The 17,766-nt window shown below is 42.4% G+C and overlaps 3 protein-coding genes across 7 annotated transcripts in view; 1 reads left to right on the top strand and 2 right to left on the bottom strand.

Moving 5' to 3' along the window:
- LOC110375192 (protein kinase C-binding protein NELL1) overlaps positions 1 to 7,486 on the top strand; it is a 45,863-nt gene extending 38,377 nt beyond the window's left edge. Inside the window, exons 7-18 of one of the 5 annotated variants that reach the window (XM_064036597.1) lie at positions 178 to 271; positions 1,599 to 1,790; positions 2,098 to 2,217; positions 2,647 to 2,786; positions 3,288 to 3,408; positions 3,719 to 3,952; positions 4,335 to 4,445; positions 4,742 to 4,887; positions 5,325 to 5,468; positions 5,684 to 5,836; positions 6,196 to 6,245; positions 6,995 to 7,486. In XM_064036597.1, coding sequence (XP_063892667.1) covers positions 178 to 271; positions 1,599 to 1,790; positions 2,098 to 2,217; positions 2,647 to 2,786; positions 3,288 to 3,408; positions 3,719 to 3,952; positions 4,335 to 4,445; positions 4,742 to 4,887; positions 5,325 to 5,468; positions 5,684 to 5,836; positions 6,196 to 6,245; positions 6,995 to 7,097 — 1,608 coding nt within the window. In that variant the 3' untranslated portion in view covers positions 7,098 to 7,486. Of the gene's footprint in view, positions 1 to 177; positions 272 to 1,598; positions 1,791 to 2,097; positions 2,218 to 2,646; positions 2,787 to 3,287; positions 3,409 to 3,718; positions 3,953 to 4,334; positions 4,446 to 4,741; positions 4,888 to 5,318; positions 5,469 to 5,683; positions 5,837 to 6,195; positions 6,246 to 6,994 lie in introns of all 5 variants that reach the window. The other 4 variants (XM_064036598.1, XM_064036596.1, XM_064036599.1 and 1 more) reach the window with 4 other exon arrangements.
- A 64-nt stretch (positions 7,487 to 7,550) lies between these two features.
- LOC110375188 (uncharacterized) lies at positions 7,551 to 11,607 on the bottom strand. The gene is made up of 6 exons (XM_021333215.3): positions 11,448 to 11,607; positions 10,579 to 10,773; positions 10,010 to 10,186; positions 9,421 to 9,513; positions 8,928 to 9,047; positions 7,551 to 8,429 (listed from the first exon to the last, which is right to left on the bottom strand). The coding sequence occupies exons 1-6, from the start codon at positions 11,493 to 11,495 to the stop codon at positions 8,259 to 8,261; spliced, it is 804 nt and encodes a 267-aa protein (XP_021188890.2). The 5' UTR covers positions 11,496 to 11,607; the 3' UTR covers positions 7,551 to 8,258.
- A 1,469-nt stretch (positions 11,608 to 13,076) lies between these two features.
- LOC110375202 (lipoyl synthase, mitochondrial) lies at positions 13,077 to 17,585 on the bottom strand. Its single transcript, XM_049841083.2, has 8 exons — positions 17,390 to 17,585; positions 16,940 to 17,132; positions 16,118 to 16,251; positions 15,481 to 15,637; positions 15,034 to 15,091; positions 14,699 to 14,851; positions 14,220 to 14,341; positions 13,077 to 13,960 (listed from the first exon to the last, which is right to left on the bottom strand). The coding sequence occupies exons 1-8, from the start codon at positions 17,435 to 17,437 to the stop codon at positions 13,725 to 13,727; spliced, it is 1,101 nt and encodes a 366-aa protein (XP_049697040.2). The 5' UTR covers positions 17,438 to 17,585; the 3' UTR covers positions 13,077 to 13,724.
- Between the last annotated feature and the right edge of the window lie 181 nt (positions 17,586 to 17,766).

Raw genomic sequence — 17,766 nt, 5'->3', positions numbered from 1 at the left:
TATGCACCTTAGTTTTTATATTCGTACTCGTTCGTACGAAAATTGAAGTACAACGTGATTTTAGTTACGGAAGAGACCATAGTGGCTCTATTTATGTTTTCTCAACTTGTTTTATTGGTGGTTATTAGAATATTTTACTGTTAATTTGGTAACTTATTGAAAAGTGTGATGTTCCAGCACGGCGAGATAACGTGCAGGCCAGTCGAGTGCGATCGAGCTGAGTGCAAGAACCCGGTGCTGCATCCGGGGGAGTGTTGTCCAACATGTTTGAGTAAGTAAACCCTCCAAATCTATAGATACTTAATTAGTGCTCACGTCTATGACCCTAATGAGGTGCTGGCTTACTTTACCCTCAAACTTCCAATGGGAATTAAAAAAATACAGTTATGGCCTCATATTTTTCTGTGCAAATAGAAGTTACAGACTGACCCACTACATTTGTAAGCTGAACAAATATGTGTTCACACAGTTCAATGCCCGTAGCATACCTACGCAACGATGACGTCATACCTTAACTTTGTGAGTGGTCAGTCCAACAATTTCCATGAAACCTTCATATTACAGGGCAGTGCCTCTTAAAGGGAACATTGTACGCCTCGATGATATCATTCTTCAAATTTGGGAGAAGTTACAAAAATTCCGGCCTCCTGGGAACATTATATACTACAAACTAACGGCATTCTTCAATTTCCCCTGTACAATTTTATGCTCATAACTAAGTTACCTTTACATCTTTTAGCGACAGCATTATCCACAAAAACTTTCATTTTTAACCGACTTCCCAAAAAGGAGGAGGTTCTCAATTCGTCGGGATCTTTTTTTATTTTTATTTTTTATGTATGTTCACCGATTACTCGAAGACGCCTGGACCGATTTGCAAAATTTTTTTTTTTTGTTTGATAGGGTATACTTTCCAGGTGGTCCCATAATCACCAGGTTGGGATCTGATGATGGAAACCCTAAGAAATCGAGGGCAACTTTCGAAAATTGTAGGCGTGCATAGGTTAAAAACTTGACAATGAGGTGTACGTTGTAATAACACTATGTAACATTGAAGGTTTGGAGCTGACCTGATGATGGAAACGAGAGAAGGTCGAGGGAACTCGACAACCGTATATGTAAACTACCTCTTGTTTGGGCTTATATTATTTGTATTGATGAGACCTTTGCAACTATGAAGGTTTGGAGCTGACCTGATGATGGAGACCGGAGAAGGTCGAGGGAACTCGACAACTGAATGTATAAACTACCTCATGTTTGGGCTTATATTATTCGTATTGATGAGAATTTTCCACAAATGCAGATAGTGACAACTATGCTGTCACTGAAAAGCCAAAAATAAAAAACTTTTTACAAAAAAATAAAACCGACTCCCAAAAAAACTGAAAAGCAAAAAAAACTATTCTTAGGTGCATCGCCTAGAAGTCGGTGGCGTATAAACTCAGGAACATCCATTAGACACAGACTTCTAGGCGATGCACCTAAGAATAGTTTTTTTTTGCTTTTCAGTTTTCCAGGGAAATGTTTCCCTACACGAGAAGAACACAGCAATTGTCAATTTTTGGAAGTTCTTTTCATATGTGACCTTGACCTTACAGGGCAGTGCCTTCTAAAGGGCACACTATACGAGCACGGCGAGCGGTTCGCGCCGAAGGAGTGCGCGGAGTGTGTGTGCCACGACGGCAACATGCAGTGCACGCGAGTGGATCCTGAGCGCGCGTGTCCGCCGCTGCCGTGCGACGTGGCCGATCAGTTCACCGTGCCCGGCGAGTGCTGCAAGTTCTGTCCAGGTATAGGAACCCTGAAGATTCTTCAGAGAAAGCTTGAGTCATCATCAGAAAAATATGTCATATAAAAACATAGTTACGTTAACAACAAACGGTTTTTGGAGAGGTTGGTTAAGCTGTAGACATGATGACGTTGATGACGATTGAAGAACCAACTTTGCAGTGGAATGCATTGTTAAGAACTGTAGATTAGAATGGAGTATTTTCTGTTTTTTAAAGCTTCAGAATATTAGATGCGTCAACATTAAGGACCTCAAATCGTCTGCAATGTCTGCGTAATATTGTTAAGAAGTTTATTGTATTTACACAGGGGTGGACTATTGCAGCATGGGTCACTCGTGCGACGAGAACGCGACGTGCATGAATCTTAACACCAAATACACGTGCAAATGTAACCAGGGCTTCCAAGGCGACGGAATTACTTGTCAAGGTACAAACCTTCTCGATCAGTAGCACATTTCGAAGTTAGTTTGATTTCTGAGGCGTGATTCTGCTAAGTTTACTTAAGCGACATACGATTGATATCCAACTAAGTTTTAATCACGACTCAATTACGATTGAAGCGTATGTGGCTTTCCGCATTTTTTTCCTTTTTTATCTTTTTTGTGATTTTATGATGAATCATATTGTCTGCTGTCAAGATTCCAATATGGACCAAATGACAAACCAATGGAATATCATTGGAATACGATTGGTCTTATTTAGCAGCAGAATGTCCGCTAAGGTGAAAACTGCTCTTGCAATTCAATTGATATTCAATTTTCACATTATTAACTTAGCAGCATTGGGCCCCTGTGGGCACATTTTATAGGGCCGGTGTAAAAAGATTTATTAAGGAGATATGTGAAATATTTTCCAGATGTGGATGAGTGCCAGCGCGCGGGCGGGCTGGACGGGCACCACTGCCACTCCAACACTCGCTGCGTCAACGTGGTGGGGGGATATGTGTGCCAGTGCTTGCCGGGGTACACCAGGAGAGACAAGTTCAATTGTGTTGAAGTAAGATTCCCTCACCATACCCTGGTAAAATCTGTGCAGATGTTGACAAAGAATTCAAATCCATTGAAACAAAAATTCTGAGAGAGTAAGGGCTCCACCGACTCGCATTGAGCAAGCGTTGTGATAAATGCTCAATCGTTCTCGGTGTGAGAGGAGGCTTTTGCCCAGCATTGGGACGATAAAAAGGCTGTACAGTAGGCAACAGTAAGGGCTAACCTTGGGCTAATGGGCTGTTTATAAGGGCGTACATTATAATACCATATCAATTCAATACTACTCCTTCTACTTCTTGGTTTGAAAAATCATTGCGGCATACGCAATGATTGTATCCTTTGTCACAGCATATAAAGATCCATCGCTGGACAAAGCCTTCCCAAGCTGGGAGGGTTTGCCTATATCCAATGTCTTATGACATTTTTTAAGATTCGGAGATGGTTAAATATGCTCCAGTCTCCTTAGGAGCTATCAATTAGATAATAGCTACATTTTCCTTGTCGACAGGTAGACGAGTGCTTGGGCGAGACGCACGGCTGCCACGCGCATGCTGTTTGCAGCAATACTCCTGGATCCTACACGTGCCGATGTCGGGAAGGGTACGAGGGAGACGGATATGAGTGCTCACGTCAGTATACCAAATATTTGTAAAATATTTCATTATATACTATTTCACCAAGGAACAAAATGACTAGCAGAGGAGCCATAACGGAAAATCTGCTAAGAAAGTAGCGCGCCTAATGCGGGTGTGCGGGGGACGAAGAACATAGTTTAATACCTAAAATCGTTGACCTCGTTAGTTCGATCGTTTTGGTCATGTCCACCGTACGTATTTGACGTAGACGAAGGCGCATGACCTACCTGCGTGACACACAGGATGCATTGCAAAATTTTGTCATAGTGACTCACGATCCAATAATTATGTCGTACATTTGCAGCGATCTGCACGGGCGGGTGCCTGAACGGCGGCGCGTGCGTGTCGCGCGAGCAGTGCGCGTGCGCGCCGGGCTTCGGCGGCGCGCGCTGCGAGCGCGACGTGGACGAGTGCCGCCAGACCGACGCGCCTGCCCACGCCTGCCCCGCGCACGCGCTCTGCGTCAACACGCCCGGCAGCTACTACTGCGTCTGCGCAGAGGGGTACACCAGGGACGCTGTCTTGGATACTTGTCAAGGTACTCCTCATTTTCACTGTCTTCTTCCGAACCTTTTCGCAAGGAATTCATCATTTTCAATGTACGAGACGTTATTTGAAATCTCATGAATTTTATTAGTTCGATTTGACCAAACATTATTATATGCAATTATGGCTTAATAGTTCTTCCGATGAATCCTAAACCATTGATTCTATGTTATTATGTCAAAGACTTCTGCAACCCTCACCCGGTCTCTAGAAGCTGGTGGAATTCTACCCCTTGCCTCGGAGAGAACGTAATGTCAGTCATGCTTCTAGCGTCGCCAAATAACCATCCTATCGGAAAGTCCTGTACAGCTGACTGAGGTCCATGTATATTTGTTTGTCCTGTTAATATATAATTCTCTGTATGGTAATTGCAGATGTGGACGAGTGCGTGGAGGGGTTTCACACGTGTCACCCGAGCGCGCGCTGCGTCAACACTGACGGCGGCTTCCGATGTGAATGTGATTCAGAGGAACACTGTGAATTGAGTACGTAGCAGTTAAAGGACCTACCATTCCCACTTCCCAAAAAGTAAAAGCGAACATTTCTTTGGAAGAACCACCGAGGAAACTTCTTTGGTTTGGTCCTCATTTCTTCGAATTTCTTGTTATCGAGTGAGCTGCAGGTTTTAATCACCTAACAAGCCCTATATAGAATCCTAACCACATTGAATTGGTCCTACTAACTGAATGTAATATCAGAGTTTCGAAACTGTCATAATGGAGATAGGATTATAACTTCTCTTCTACATCTAGATATGTTAAGAGTATTTCAATGTTTGCAGGTTGTTCGTGGCAAGGCCGCATCATGTCTGACGGCGCGTCGTGGTCGGAGGCAGGCGGCTGCCGCGCGTGCTCCTGCGCCGCCGGCGTCGCCGTGTGCCGCCGCGCCGCCTGCGCCTGCGACCTGCACGATAACCATACTACTGCGGTAACTGTCACAACTGTCATTGATTTTTTACGGGGAGCTTTGGGTGATAAACTTTGAATTTTTGAATAAAATAAAGTTAAAGATAAACTTGTACCTGAAAAGCATGGCCAAAGTAATATTATGGTGATGGTGATTCCATACTACATTTTATAGGTAACTAATACAATGTAACAACAAAGGATCGCACTGTAACTTGAATTACTTTCAAGACTTTTTGGTGTATCCAAAGCGGCATATTCATCGAGTCTACGGACAGACAGTGTGTTGCTGGGAACACTGTTGCGCCACTTCTTCCCAGCAAAAACACAGGAATTGGCGAAGGGTGGGCGTTTTGGCAAAAAACGCTGTTTTGCAGCCAAGTTACAATGAACGATATTTTATTTTGAGTCTATTACTAGGGGTCCTTGTGTTTAGTTGTACATATGGTTCAGTTGCAGAGCACGGTGCTGCCGCGACTGGCGCCGGCGGCGTGCTGCCCGCACTGCGAGGCGCGCTTCCACTGCCGCCACCAGGAGCTGCACCACGTCACCTTCCGCAGCGGCGAGCGCTGGCTCTACCAGTGCCAGATCTGCGAGTGCCTCGTCAGTACCCTGCATTTTTATTTGACAATAATTGGGAATAGGTTTTAAAAGCGAGCAGCTTGGGGTTCTATTTGCACTTTTGGTTTGAAAATCTTGTCAGACATCTTTTTAAATTGGATGCGGGAACGCTATGGAGTAAATTCTTTTTGAAAAAGATCTTCTCTTTTCTTGAATCTGGCATGGTGGGTGTCTGAGTGTTGTTTGTTGGCTTGCAGCTTGGTGAGGTGGACTGTTGGGAGCCGGAGTGCGGGGAGTCGGGCGCGGGGTGCTGCGCGGAGGGCGGGGCGGGCGGGGCGGGCGGGGAGGGCGCCCCGCCGCCGCGCCGCCTGGAGCTGGGCGCGTGCGCGCCGCCGCACTGCGCCTGCACGGTGCGTCACACACCTCACAGATAGCACCACAGCCCGGCCCCTCGAGCCTGGCAGAATACTCGTACAAACATCATCTATCACTAATCTCTCAAAGTACATCACCTCATCCAACCGGGTTTGAAATTAGAGTTTTGCTTAAAGCAAACTTCAATGGCAGACTTACCCAAAGAACCTAATCTGCAAGTTTCGCATCATCACTAACCAATGTATGATCAGTGTTGCCGAGGCCCTTGCGGCCATAGTTCTTGCCAGCCTCGACGGGCTCGTGTGCTCAGCGCTTGACTAATGCTTGGCTCGGCCGGCCGGCTGGCTGGCTGGCTGGCTGACGGCCGGAGAGTGACGCGTTACGCTTGTTGCAGGGCGGCCAGTGTGCTACTTTGGTGAGCAATCTCGCGTGTTGTGTGCATCGGTAACCATCCCCACTCTTCTTATTCATTCATACATCTGCTCTATTAACACGTGTTCTGATAGCTTCTGTCCTTGATTTATTACATCGGTTCATTGTTCACGCAACACTTGCAATGGGTACGGTAATTAATGACCAACGAAATTATGTTCAATACACATAGAAAATATCTTGTATATAATATTTTTAGTATAGTTAGTCTTAGTCTAAATTAAAGTTAAGTAGTTCTGAGTAATTTTATCGTACCTACATTTGATATTGCTTTTACCACCGCTGCCAACTGGACAAAAGCAGTCGAAAGACACTTTACCTATTAGATCATTCAGATATAATTAGCTAACACATTGTACTCCGCATGAGATCGTATCTTTGGCGTAACAACCCTAGTCTCAAAAAGATAGGCTTGTTACGCTAAAGTTTTCAACATGTATTAAATTGAGGACATTCATATTAGAATCATTTTATGTTGCATGTTTTATCATTTACTCATTGACCATATCTCTATGTTTCTCGCTTCAATATTGTTTGAGCATCTTGAATGCGTTGCGCTCAGAGTATTTTTTTTGAGTTTTGGATACACTCGTTAGAAATTCAAATTTCCATTATTATTCACTTTCCCCACTAGATTAGAAAATTAGATAGAATTTGAAATTTGAATTGAAATCAAAGTAGATATTTGTGAATATATGTACCCCTGAGAGGGTGGTACGTGGTGATGCAAGGGTGCGCGAGTCTAGTGAGGTGTGTGTCAGGTCGCGGGCGGCGCTGCTGGCGACGCTGGCGTGGTGGGGGCGCGCGGCGCTGTGGTGGGGCCGCGCGGCGCCGCACCGCAAGCACCGCGGCGCGCGGCGCTAGAGCCGCCCTGAGCCGCGCACATAGCTCCTCTATTTATTCTAGATAGATCTAATGTTACGCGCCGCGCTCCGCCCGCGCCGCCGCACGCCGCTCGTCGCGCGGAGCGGGCGGGAGCGGGCGCGGGCGGCGGCGGCGAGCGAGCGAGCGAGTGTACAGTGTCGAGCGCGCCCGCCGCCCGCGCCCGCGCCCTGTTGTACCAAATTTTTCATAATATATTATAGTTTTTGTTTGACTTTATATAGAGATCGTTTTTCTTGTATAATTTGAAAGTAACCAAAAATAGGTACCAAATATAGAAAAGATATGATTGTTTTTAATTTTCATAAAGCATTTTAATGCTTGCATGTTGTATTGTGTTCAAAAAATTACGATTAAAAAGATATCCTCGAGTACCTTGTTTCTTTAATCTCGTCTAACCCCAAATTGATATAATAAACACAGAACTGTCAACAAAGACATTTATTTTACACATTTACTCACGACTGCAAACAATTTTTAGGACATTTGAATTAAAATTATAATTTAATTATAACAGGCATTAGATTTACCCTGTAAGGTCTTCCAATAAGAAACTTAGTCAACATAATCTGGAAATGAGTAGGTACCTATAAACATCTAGCTTAAATCACCTGACTACGTTAACACTTGGTAAGGTAAGGGACGATAACATCAGAACTACTACAGTACATCGGAGATGTGCAAAAAAGCATTGGTGGCAGAGATGCGGCAAGGTAACAAACTACAGTGTAGTCACATACCCGTTCAAGTAAAAGTAGGCATAAGATAGGAACTAGCGAACCATAAGTTACAGAGTCACATTTAAACAGTATTTGGTGTCGACAAACAACACATTACAATTTGTTAAACACATCTCTATAACCTCAATCCACCCGAACTATTCATTAATGGAAATAAGAACAGAATAATTATGGGAGACAATACAATGAAGCAGATGTTTGGGCATTGTGTGCAGGATACAGCTAAATAAATACAGTAGATTCGAGGTAAATTGCCGAGTTTAAGAAACCGTTTGTCTGCGTCAAAGATTTTCAAGAACAAAATTGTGAACTGCGCAGCCAATGGGCTTCAAACTCGTCAAGTTTACGTCGTGTTATGTGACGGTGTGATGTTCGCTGGTGGGTGCACGCGGGTGCAAGAGGGTTACATGGGTGCGTCGTGCGGTATGGCGGCGGGGGAGGTGAGTGCGACGAGCGGCGGCGGGTGCGCGAGGCACGCGATGCGCAGCGGCGCCGGCGCCTTGTGAGACCGCACCTCACCGCGCTCCACCACCCCCGTCACCAGCAAGTACGCTGACGCGAACAGGGTCACTGCCTGCAAAATGTCAATCATCCATTGTAGACCAGATTGTATTCAGTCAAACTGAAGTAGGTTAAACGTTTTATATGAAGCAACTTCTTATATGAACTCGTCATCAAATATATTGTGACGGTATTATTCAAACCAGACTACCTAAGGGTCAATTCCCACTGAAAGAGCAGCGGCCGGCAGCGGCCGGCAGCGGCCGTAATTGCAAGGGATTGAGCGCGAGCGCGGCGGGCCGCGCGGAGCCGCGCGGCGCCGCACCGCGCCGCGCTCTTACATTTTCCGTGCTCTTACGGCCGCTGCCGGCCGCTGCTCTTTCAGTGGGAATTAACCCTAAGACCTACGACACTTTCTGACTTCCGTGAAGTCTTAAAATCGAAACTATCTTCATGGTATTATAACTTAATCTTTCTGAGGCACTGAATAAGGTTACAACGAGGTCCCCAGCAGGGGCAACTGATGACAGAAGTCCAACAAATGATTAGACTACGTAAACAAGGATGTTACCATGACGACGACGATGGCGGAGGAGAGCGCCGACATGGAGTTGGCGAAGTAGCGCAGCTCCGCGATGGCAGGCCGCAGACAGCCCATGCTGTACAGCGGCACCTCGCATATGTCTCCTCGCTGGAAACCAACCAAATATCAGTTCAAATACTTATTTAGTCTTCTGTAAACTATAGACTTTAGTTTTTTTTGAATGGAAAATATTCCTCGATGCTGTTGCTTGTAGAATCATGCACGAACCCAAATTTCCACGTGTCATCCCGTACAGTACCTAATTCTCAGACCTGTGTCTGCGCAAATGCTCGTGCACTTTAATGTCCTGCGCAGTTGGCTAATCTCCTTACATGAGAACAGCCGCGCGCCGTAGCCAATAATCTGGTAGGAGAACATCATCATTATCGTTTCTTAGAACTGTTACTTTTCATCTAGCTATGTATTCATCAGACTTTAGACTAAATGGACGTAGGTTTTTGGTAACCACAAGTGTATTAACCTTCCCGTTCCACACGCGGCCACAGCAGGCAGGCGGCAGTGTGCGCCGGTGCTGGTACCAGTCCGAGTAGGACTGCACGCCGCAGCATCGCAACTGGATCATGAACAGAAGCAATTAAAAATATGCAATAGGTATCTTTTATAATTTCAGCAGCCCTGAACATCAAATGCCCTAAACATCAGGAAGAACATTTTTTTAAACTTTAGAATGCAGGTATCAAAATGGAAGTTCTTCCAATATGGAGTCGCCGGCCTTTCTCCATGAGACCAACTTTTTGGAACCGTGCAAATAGTGGGACTTTTCATAGGTGCCTGCAAAGGCCTATGTGAAATGAAAAGATTTTGATTTTGAAGATATACCTACAGCAAAGTGGGTGGGCCTTTGAATGTGTTCCGAACTTCAATCATTCCTGGTTTCTCAGTACTGAATACTTTAGTATTTAGGACAAAAAAAAATTTATCCTTTGATTGGTATGGTCCGATGATACAACGAGTAAACACTTCTAGGTATCTTCAGCGCTTCCTACAGAGCTGAAGCCATTTAAAGACGACCCGTCTTCTTGACCATAAACTAGCTTTCTACAGCATACCTCAAGCTGCATAGCAGCGAAGGAGCTCCTAACAGCAGGATCGAAGGCGTCGATGGCCATAGCGCGCAGCATGCTGTTGTTGACCGCGCCGGGGTCGCGCACCGCGCGCGCCAGCCCCGCGATGGACGACAAACCCACTGACAGCATCACCATCGCCACGCTCACCAGTGCCATCAGCTGCGAACATGGTATCCATGAGAGTAATAAACTTTACAACTCCTTTAAGGTGTGCCCTATAGGGTCCATAATAGTCCATATTGTTTCTCGACTGTACCTACCTAAAATGCACACCTTATAACATATGGAATGCTAATAGAGATAAAGATTTGAGTATTTTCTTGAAAATTATAACAGGAATACCATTGCATGGCAAGTTGGATTTCAGAGTAGCATAGCAGGACATGTAGGTACTATGTGCGTGTGTAATAACAGTGTAAACGTCTGATAAACTGAAAGTGAGTTAGAGATCTTCATCTGAGTAAGTAACTTGCATTCAGCTTCATAAAGGTATCACGAAGGATATCTGTTTGTTGTTCTTTGTACCTATAAGCTCTGAAATGTTTCCTTACCGTAGCCGTCAAAGACAAGGACTTGACATGGTAAGGCACGACGGTGGACAGCCAGCACGTGGGCAGGCACAGCAGCGCCCCCCCCAGGAACAGCACGGCCGAGCTCAGCTCCACGCCCAGGTCCGACGTCCAGAAGTAGTACGACATGCGCAGCAGGCTCCATGCCACCGACCCGCCGAGGATTGCGCCGCCGCTCTATATGGATGTCAGAAAAGACAAACGCGCCGTATTAAGAAAATCTTCATTCATCATCATCATCATAAGCCTATCGCAGTCCACTGCTGGACGTAGGCCTCTCCAAGTGCACGCCACTGAGATCGATTTTCGGCTTCTCGCATCCAGCTCCTGCCAGCTGTCTTGAGCAAGTCATCACTCCACCGTGCCTGAAGACGTCCTACACTACGTTGTTTATCCTAAAACGTCGCTCACATACTTCACTTCTACTATTTCCTGTAAACCCTAGGTATTATATCCTTCTTACAGAGCCCTTTGTGTTCCAGGGCAGTGGTCTTTCTTTCTCGCGATCCCAGATTCGAGTACCTATGTAATTTGTTTTCATCAAATACAAATATTGTATTTGGGTGCAAGGTAGGTTCAATGAAGAGGGATATAAAGTACTAGCTTCTGCCAGCGGTTTCACCCGCATCCCGTGGGAACTACTTCCCGTACCGAGATAAAAAGTAGCCTATAGCCTTCCTCGATAAATGGGCTATCTAACACTGAAAGAAATTTTCAAATCGGACCAGTAGTTCCTGAGATTAGCGCGTTCAAACAAACAAGCAAACAAACTCTTCAGCTTTATAACATTAGTATAGATATTGCTTTAGAAGCAGTGAATTCATTGCATTCAGTAAAAAATGTAGACTCACAAGCAGAAGACCAGCACAAGCGAACAACACCAGGCCGCTGCTTCTCATCCCGGTTCTATTTTTAATACTTTTTTATAATAAATATTAAATTAATAAACGGTAATACAATTTCTATATTTATTTCTGACAAGAAAAGTCACTCAACGAATTTGAAAGCTATTTGAAAATCGATTGATTGGCGATAATTTTTTTTGTCGTATTTTGTGAAATGAGATGGCATAGTTTTTTAACGTAGGGGACTCAGTTTTAACTCTCGGGTCAGGTGGTACAGTATAATTTGCTCAATGTGAAAAATACCTAGCACTAATCGCATAATAAAAACATCAGAAAGCATGAAAGTAATCAAAACTACTTATTTTCTGAGGAACCTGTCGACTTAAGTACCTATACCTACTTATCTTCTAACTGAAACCAATTATGTCTACATATTCAATCTTTGTAATACAATTTGTGTAATTGCTTGACTCAACAACATGTAACTAATCATGCAATTCAAATTAACGTACACGATTTTCTAAAGGGATAAAAGAAGGAAACTTATTAGTGTAAAATCTTGTCTTGCAAGAGTGAGCACTGAACAGTCACACTATGTCAATCTTATTGTTCTGTTTAGGTCTGTTGTCTCTGACGGGGGGAGTCCTGGCCGAAATATGGGAGTTTGGGGTGGACGCTCCTGGCAGCATGGTAATAGACCACAGAGAAGGTGACTTCTCACTCTTCGAGAAGACCAAGGAGATCAAGCTAAAAGTGAGTGAACCTTTCATCCTGGTGCATTTTTAACCCTTTTGCCAGAGAACAGCCAGGACCCTCAATAACGGAAAGACCATCGTGAAATGGTAGCCATTATAAATAATAGGTAAAGCTAACCTATGGTGTTTGTAAATCAGCATCATCCATCAGCGTTTTTATCGTCCCACTGCTGGGCACAGGCCTCCTCTCACACAGACAAGGAGCATATTATTCATATAACTCTTTCCCCAGGTCCCACGGTGTTACGTGATGGAGTACATAAGGGTGGCAGTCCATAACCCGGTGTCAACTCCTGTGGTGAGATATAACAAGTCGCTGCACATAGTTTCCATCGCTTACAAGGCCTTACAGTACAGTGCTTCGAGTTACATGATTATTGCGAAGGCAGCACGCAAGCCCGGCTGCTATAAAAAAATAGATTTCGATTTAAGATATGGAGAAAAACATTATTTATGAGAGTTTATGTATTGAGCTATTAAGGAATAAAGATATAATAACATGTGGGTTCAGGTTTATTTGGTTTATGAATATTCCTGTGGTATATTGTGAAAGTTGATTGAATGACTCCAAAAATGGGCTTGAAAGATGGATGTCGGATGGAAGATGTGCGAGTCGACGACCCATAATGAAATAGGGATCCTGTGAACATACTCAACATCATTCTTATTGTGTCAATAGAAGTAACCTTTGGGTAATACCATAACTAATATATTTTGTAATACTCTAAATAAATTGAAAAGATAATGTCAGTAAATCTCTTCTTGTTGTTGTTGTTCGTTGTTCTTCGGCTGAAAGTTATATTCGTAAGCCCATCTCGGTTACTTCTATTTGTACTATTTTTCAAGAGTAGGGGACCAGTTAATTCAATAAAAATAAAACTTATTAAACAATTGATATAATTTATTTATTAACAAGTAACAAAAACAAAAAGCAAGTTTCATAATAAATAGCTTTGAGTGATTTACTAGCGACATACAGATCCATTATATACATTACAATATTCTACAACATTAGGTGCACAACGCAGTGGTATAAACGTGTATTAAAAACTCGCAATAATTAAATGGCTTTTAATAATATTTTGATTTAAAAAGAATTATGATGATTTTCCGCGACTTTTTAAGATTGGCGCGCGCGTAACGCGTATCAAAATATGCTATTTTAAAAACCGTCTTATTTGCTTCATTGGTCAATCATATATTTAAGTCAACATAAAGTCGTCAATACATGCATTGCTATTTAACGGCTACAGATTCGTTTTAGCTGATATTAAAACTGGTTGTCAATCAACTTTATCAACAAAAGCGTCAAGTGTTATTACTATCTACAATCAAGAAAAACATGTCTTTGTGCAAGTTAGACAGAATTGAATCCCGTGTCCGGTGGAACTGCAAAATTGCACTCTAAAGTTGATACGATAAGGTTTATTATGGCTACACCACTGCTAAACACCACTTCTAAAATCGTCTAAAAATACAAAACTAGCTTTTTATCACAACTCTTCGGGTCTTTGTACTAATCTTGAGGTCAGATGCTTTTAGCCTTCCTGTCTTTCAGTAGACTGGTGATGAAGAACTCTCCTGCCCTATATGAGGACCTGACGAGAGGTCCACTGGCTGTGTAGAGGAACCCGAGCTCGTTGCCTCGGTCCTCCCAATGTTTGAACTTGGCCGGAGTGACGTATTCAAACACTTTGAGGTGACGTTTGGTGGGCTGCATGTATTGGCCTAGAGTGAGGCAGTCGACGCCGGCTTCGCGGAGATCTGTAAAAGTTATATTTTGCAGTTAAGTAGATGCGGATTTGAAATTGCATCTCAAACGTATCGATTATGAAATGACACAATTTTCCGTGATATGCAATAAAAGTGTACGAGCATTGGTCAGCAAGTGGTTGGCAGTGGTAAATAAGAAAGTTGCTGGTATGTTAGTTTATCAAAGTTTGCGATCCATTTGTTGTACCAACTTTGGTGCATATTGCATGAGGAAATACACAATAAAAATAATACTTAAAAAGTAACTGACCTCTCATGGTTTGTTCCACTTGCTCATCAGTTTCCCCAAGTCCCAACATGATGGAGGACTTGGTGATCAAGTCAGGATTTACTTCTTTGGCCGTCTGCAACACTTTCAGGGTTTGGCGGTATCTGAATAGAAGGTTTATTGTTGAGGCAAATAATATTTACCTGACTATAATTTAACTAAAGCAATCTAGTTTTAGCCACTCAGACATACTGCACAGACTGCAAACTAATGTAGCGAAACTCGTATAAAAATGTCTTCTCCTTCAAAGTACACGATGCATAAACATATATTAGAAAAGTAAAAAATTCATACCGATGTCTTTAATTATGACGTCTTTTTTGTGGAAAGCGATAAATGTCATTTGAGTAAATATAACAGCAATCGAAGACTCAAATAATTTTGCATCACAAAACATAGGTAAGTCTCCTAACCTAAACCTTATAATATTATTACATGTATCAATATATCAAAAATATTACCCAGCCCTGGGATCTCTGACGAATGGCGTGAGTCGCTCGACAGTCTCGATGTTGTGCGCGAACACGTCGAGCCCGCAGTCCGCTATCGTCGCGATACACTCGCGGTTCGCTCTGAAGTCTGGCACTAAACATTCTACTAGGATCTCCTTGTTCCTGATGAAGATACACGGTATCAAAAGTCAGCACTCATAAAGTCCAATGATAAAGTCACACAGTAATACATTACAAAATACAAGAATTATTACAGATGGCTAAAGAAGCCAGATGGCAAATATATTCTTATGTTTATTCGACTAGGAAAGAAACACATGTAACACATTTATATATTTACTTACTGTCTTTTGATTTCTCGAACAGTTTCAGCAAAATGTGCTGAACCACCATCAGGTAAATCTGCAAAGATAAACATAGATTCATATTATGATAAGTTGAAATAATCCCATTTCTTGACCATTACGTGGATAACATTATACTTTACAATTCCTGGTATTCAAATGAAATAAATGAAATAGGTATTAAAGAACTAAAGTGGCGTGACGATCTGGACGCCTACAAACCTAATTGGTGGGAGCACTCTAAGGATCGAGAGGTGTAGAGACAAAATGGGGAGGCCTTTGCCCAGCAGTGGGACAATAAGGGCTAAGAAGAAGAAGGTATTAAAGAACTAGAAAGATCACACTTATAATAAAGGCAAAAGTTTATGTTTGTAACGGATTTTGATGAAATGGTTAAAACCACTGGCGGAAATTAGTCAAACAACTAAAGAAGTTATTATAAGTTACCATCTCTATCGACGGAGGTGAGCACGATATACCCGAGCCCCCACTGGTTGATAGCTCGGGCGGTGTTGCGCGGCTCCTCCGGGTCCAGGGGCGGAGGGCGACGGGACGTCTTCACCGAGCAGAACATGCAGCCGCGAGTGCATGTGTCTCCCATTAGCTGGGGGGTGGGTGTATAAATAAACATACGTGGTTTGTTAGGTACTTTTAGAGTGGGACCTAGTGTTATCTATCTATGATCTATGTTAGACTGTCATGTCAAGGAATGCGGGATTGTTAAAAAAAGTTACTGTGGCCCTGGTTGTACAAGGCTCCAGAAGGAAGATGGTATGTTTCAGTTGGTTTTGGTTGTTAGTGACAGTCTGCCACATAGCCACAGTGGGAGGGGTCATTTGATAGTTTACCACAACAAATAAAAGAGGTAAGTACTCAGGTAAATTAGTTCAAGAAGTTTTATAATACTCATTTACAATTCCAATCACAAATGATATGATTGATTATTGGTGAAAAATTCTGCAATACAAAAGCCATTAGGCTTTTACCACTTGCTAGAATTGTAATGATATTGATAATAGTTTTTTTAAGAAACATAGATGATTAACCTCCCTGTACAAGTTTATGTCATATCAACATAATTTACCATTATAGTAGCAGTAGAGGTGCCATGCTTGCCTCCACTCCAGCACTCTCCGATGTTAGGACAGCGAGCCTCTTCACACACTGTGCTCAGTTTCAATTCCCTCAGTTGTTTCTTTACTTCACTGAATTTAGCTCCTGCAACAACACAATGTAACCATGGACTCCACCATAAACGACAAAATGTTAGTCTATCAATCTCAGGAACGACTGAACCAATTTAAAAATTTCTTTAGTGGTAGAGGTCAATTATAGAGGAAGTCTAAACTTTTTCATGGATAATTTCCATAGGATGGGCGTTTTATAATACTGCAAATATTTTTAAGTGATGGGATAAAAATAACACATCCAATAATGTGATGCTCATAACCGAAATCTTAATAGCATATATTATGATAAGAGCTCCGGGCAGTTGGTTACAAATATTCTGTTTAAAGATGATAACAAATAATCATTAATTTAGCAATTTGAGTATTCAATATTTCTTTAGAGATAAAAACAGTGATGTAAATTAATACTGGTGTGGATAGTTAATACTGATAATGTAGCCATTTCGAAGTTAGTATTTTAATTTTGTAAATAAATATCTGGTTCACTGTGGAAATGTCTTTTATGCTACCTTATTTAGTCAAACCATCTAAATCAAGGCAAGGCAGTCGCTTCTTGTAAAGCACTGGTACTCAGCTGAATCCGGTTAGACTGGAAGCCGACCCCAACATGATTGGGAAAAGGCTCGGAGGATGGAGGATGATTTAGTCAAACCATCTCAGATCAATTTGCAGTAGCCAAATATAGCTCTTTTAGGATAGTAAATAAGTTAGTTTACCAGTAGGTATGGTAGTCTTCAACCATGGAGGTAGTCTCAGTCGCTCAGCCTCTCCCTTTTCTCTCTTCAGCTTGCCCTCATAATCCTCCCAATCTTTCGGGCGGTCTTCAGACACGAAATCGGCGAAGCTGGGACCATCACGTATTTTCTCTCGAATGGCATCTAGTTTACTTGTATGTTTACATCTCTGAAACTATTTCAAATAATTCAAGAAGCTGTGCAAAATGAGCAAAATGATGCGTAAAACTTCTGTACAGTTTGTAGCAGGGGGCAATCAAAGTTTTGAGTTCACTCAGGCTCATTCCTTGTTAAGCTCCGTTTCTAACATTAACAGTCAGCATCAATAGAGAAGACCTAGTATAGGCATAGTTTAATTACCTATTTCATAACGTTTTATCACTCGATACAAGAATGTTATTTTGATGTCATTGAGGTTATTTTCATACTTACGTCACGACTTGTACAAATAACAGAAGATCTTAATTTGTTACGAAACATTGTAGCAGGCACAAATAGAATCAATAAAAATTTTCGTTAAACATAAACAGCAATTCGTTCTAAATCAATAATTTCGTTAACTTTTCATTCAGTTTTACTTCGTACAATAACAATCTGAATGTCACATTCTGTCATGATTGACGTGCCATTTTGAATTTTGACAGTGAGTGACACACACAAGCCGTCATAGGGACGTCCGTGATTACTATGCATGGTATGGCCAAGTCCTTTTCAAAAAACGAAACGTTTTCGCCATACCTTCGTTAGGATTCAAAGTTATTATAATATGGCAAATTATTTAAGTTAAAAGTTGATAAGCTATTAATTAA

This window comes from Helicoverpa armigera, chromosome 10 (genome assembly GCF_030705265.1).
Source record: "Helicoverpa armigera isolate CAAS_96S chromosome 10, ASM3070526v1, whole genome shotgun sequence".
NCBI lineage: Eukaryota > Metazoa > Arthropoda > Insecta > Lepidoptera > Noctuidae > Helicoverpa > Helicoverpa armigera.
The sequence above is the reverse complement of the archived record's forward strand: the minus strand, read 5'-3'. Positions and strand labels throughout refer to the sequence as shown.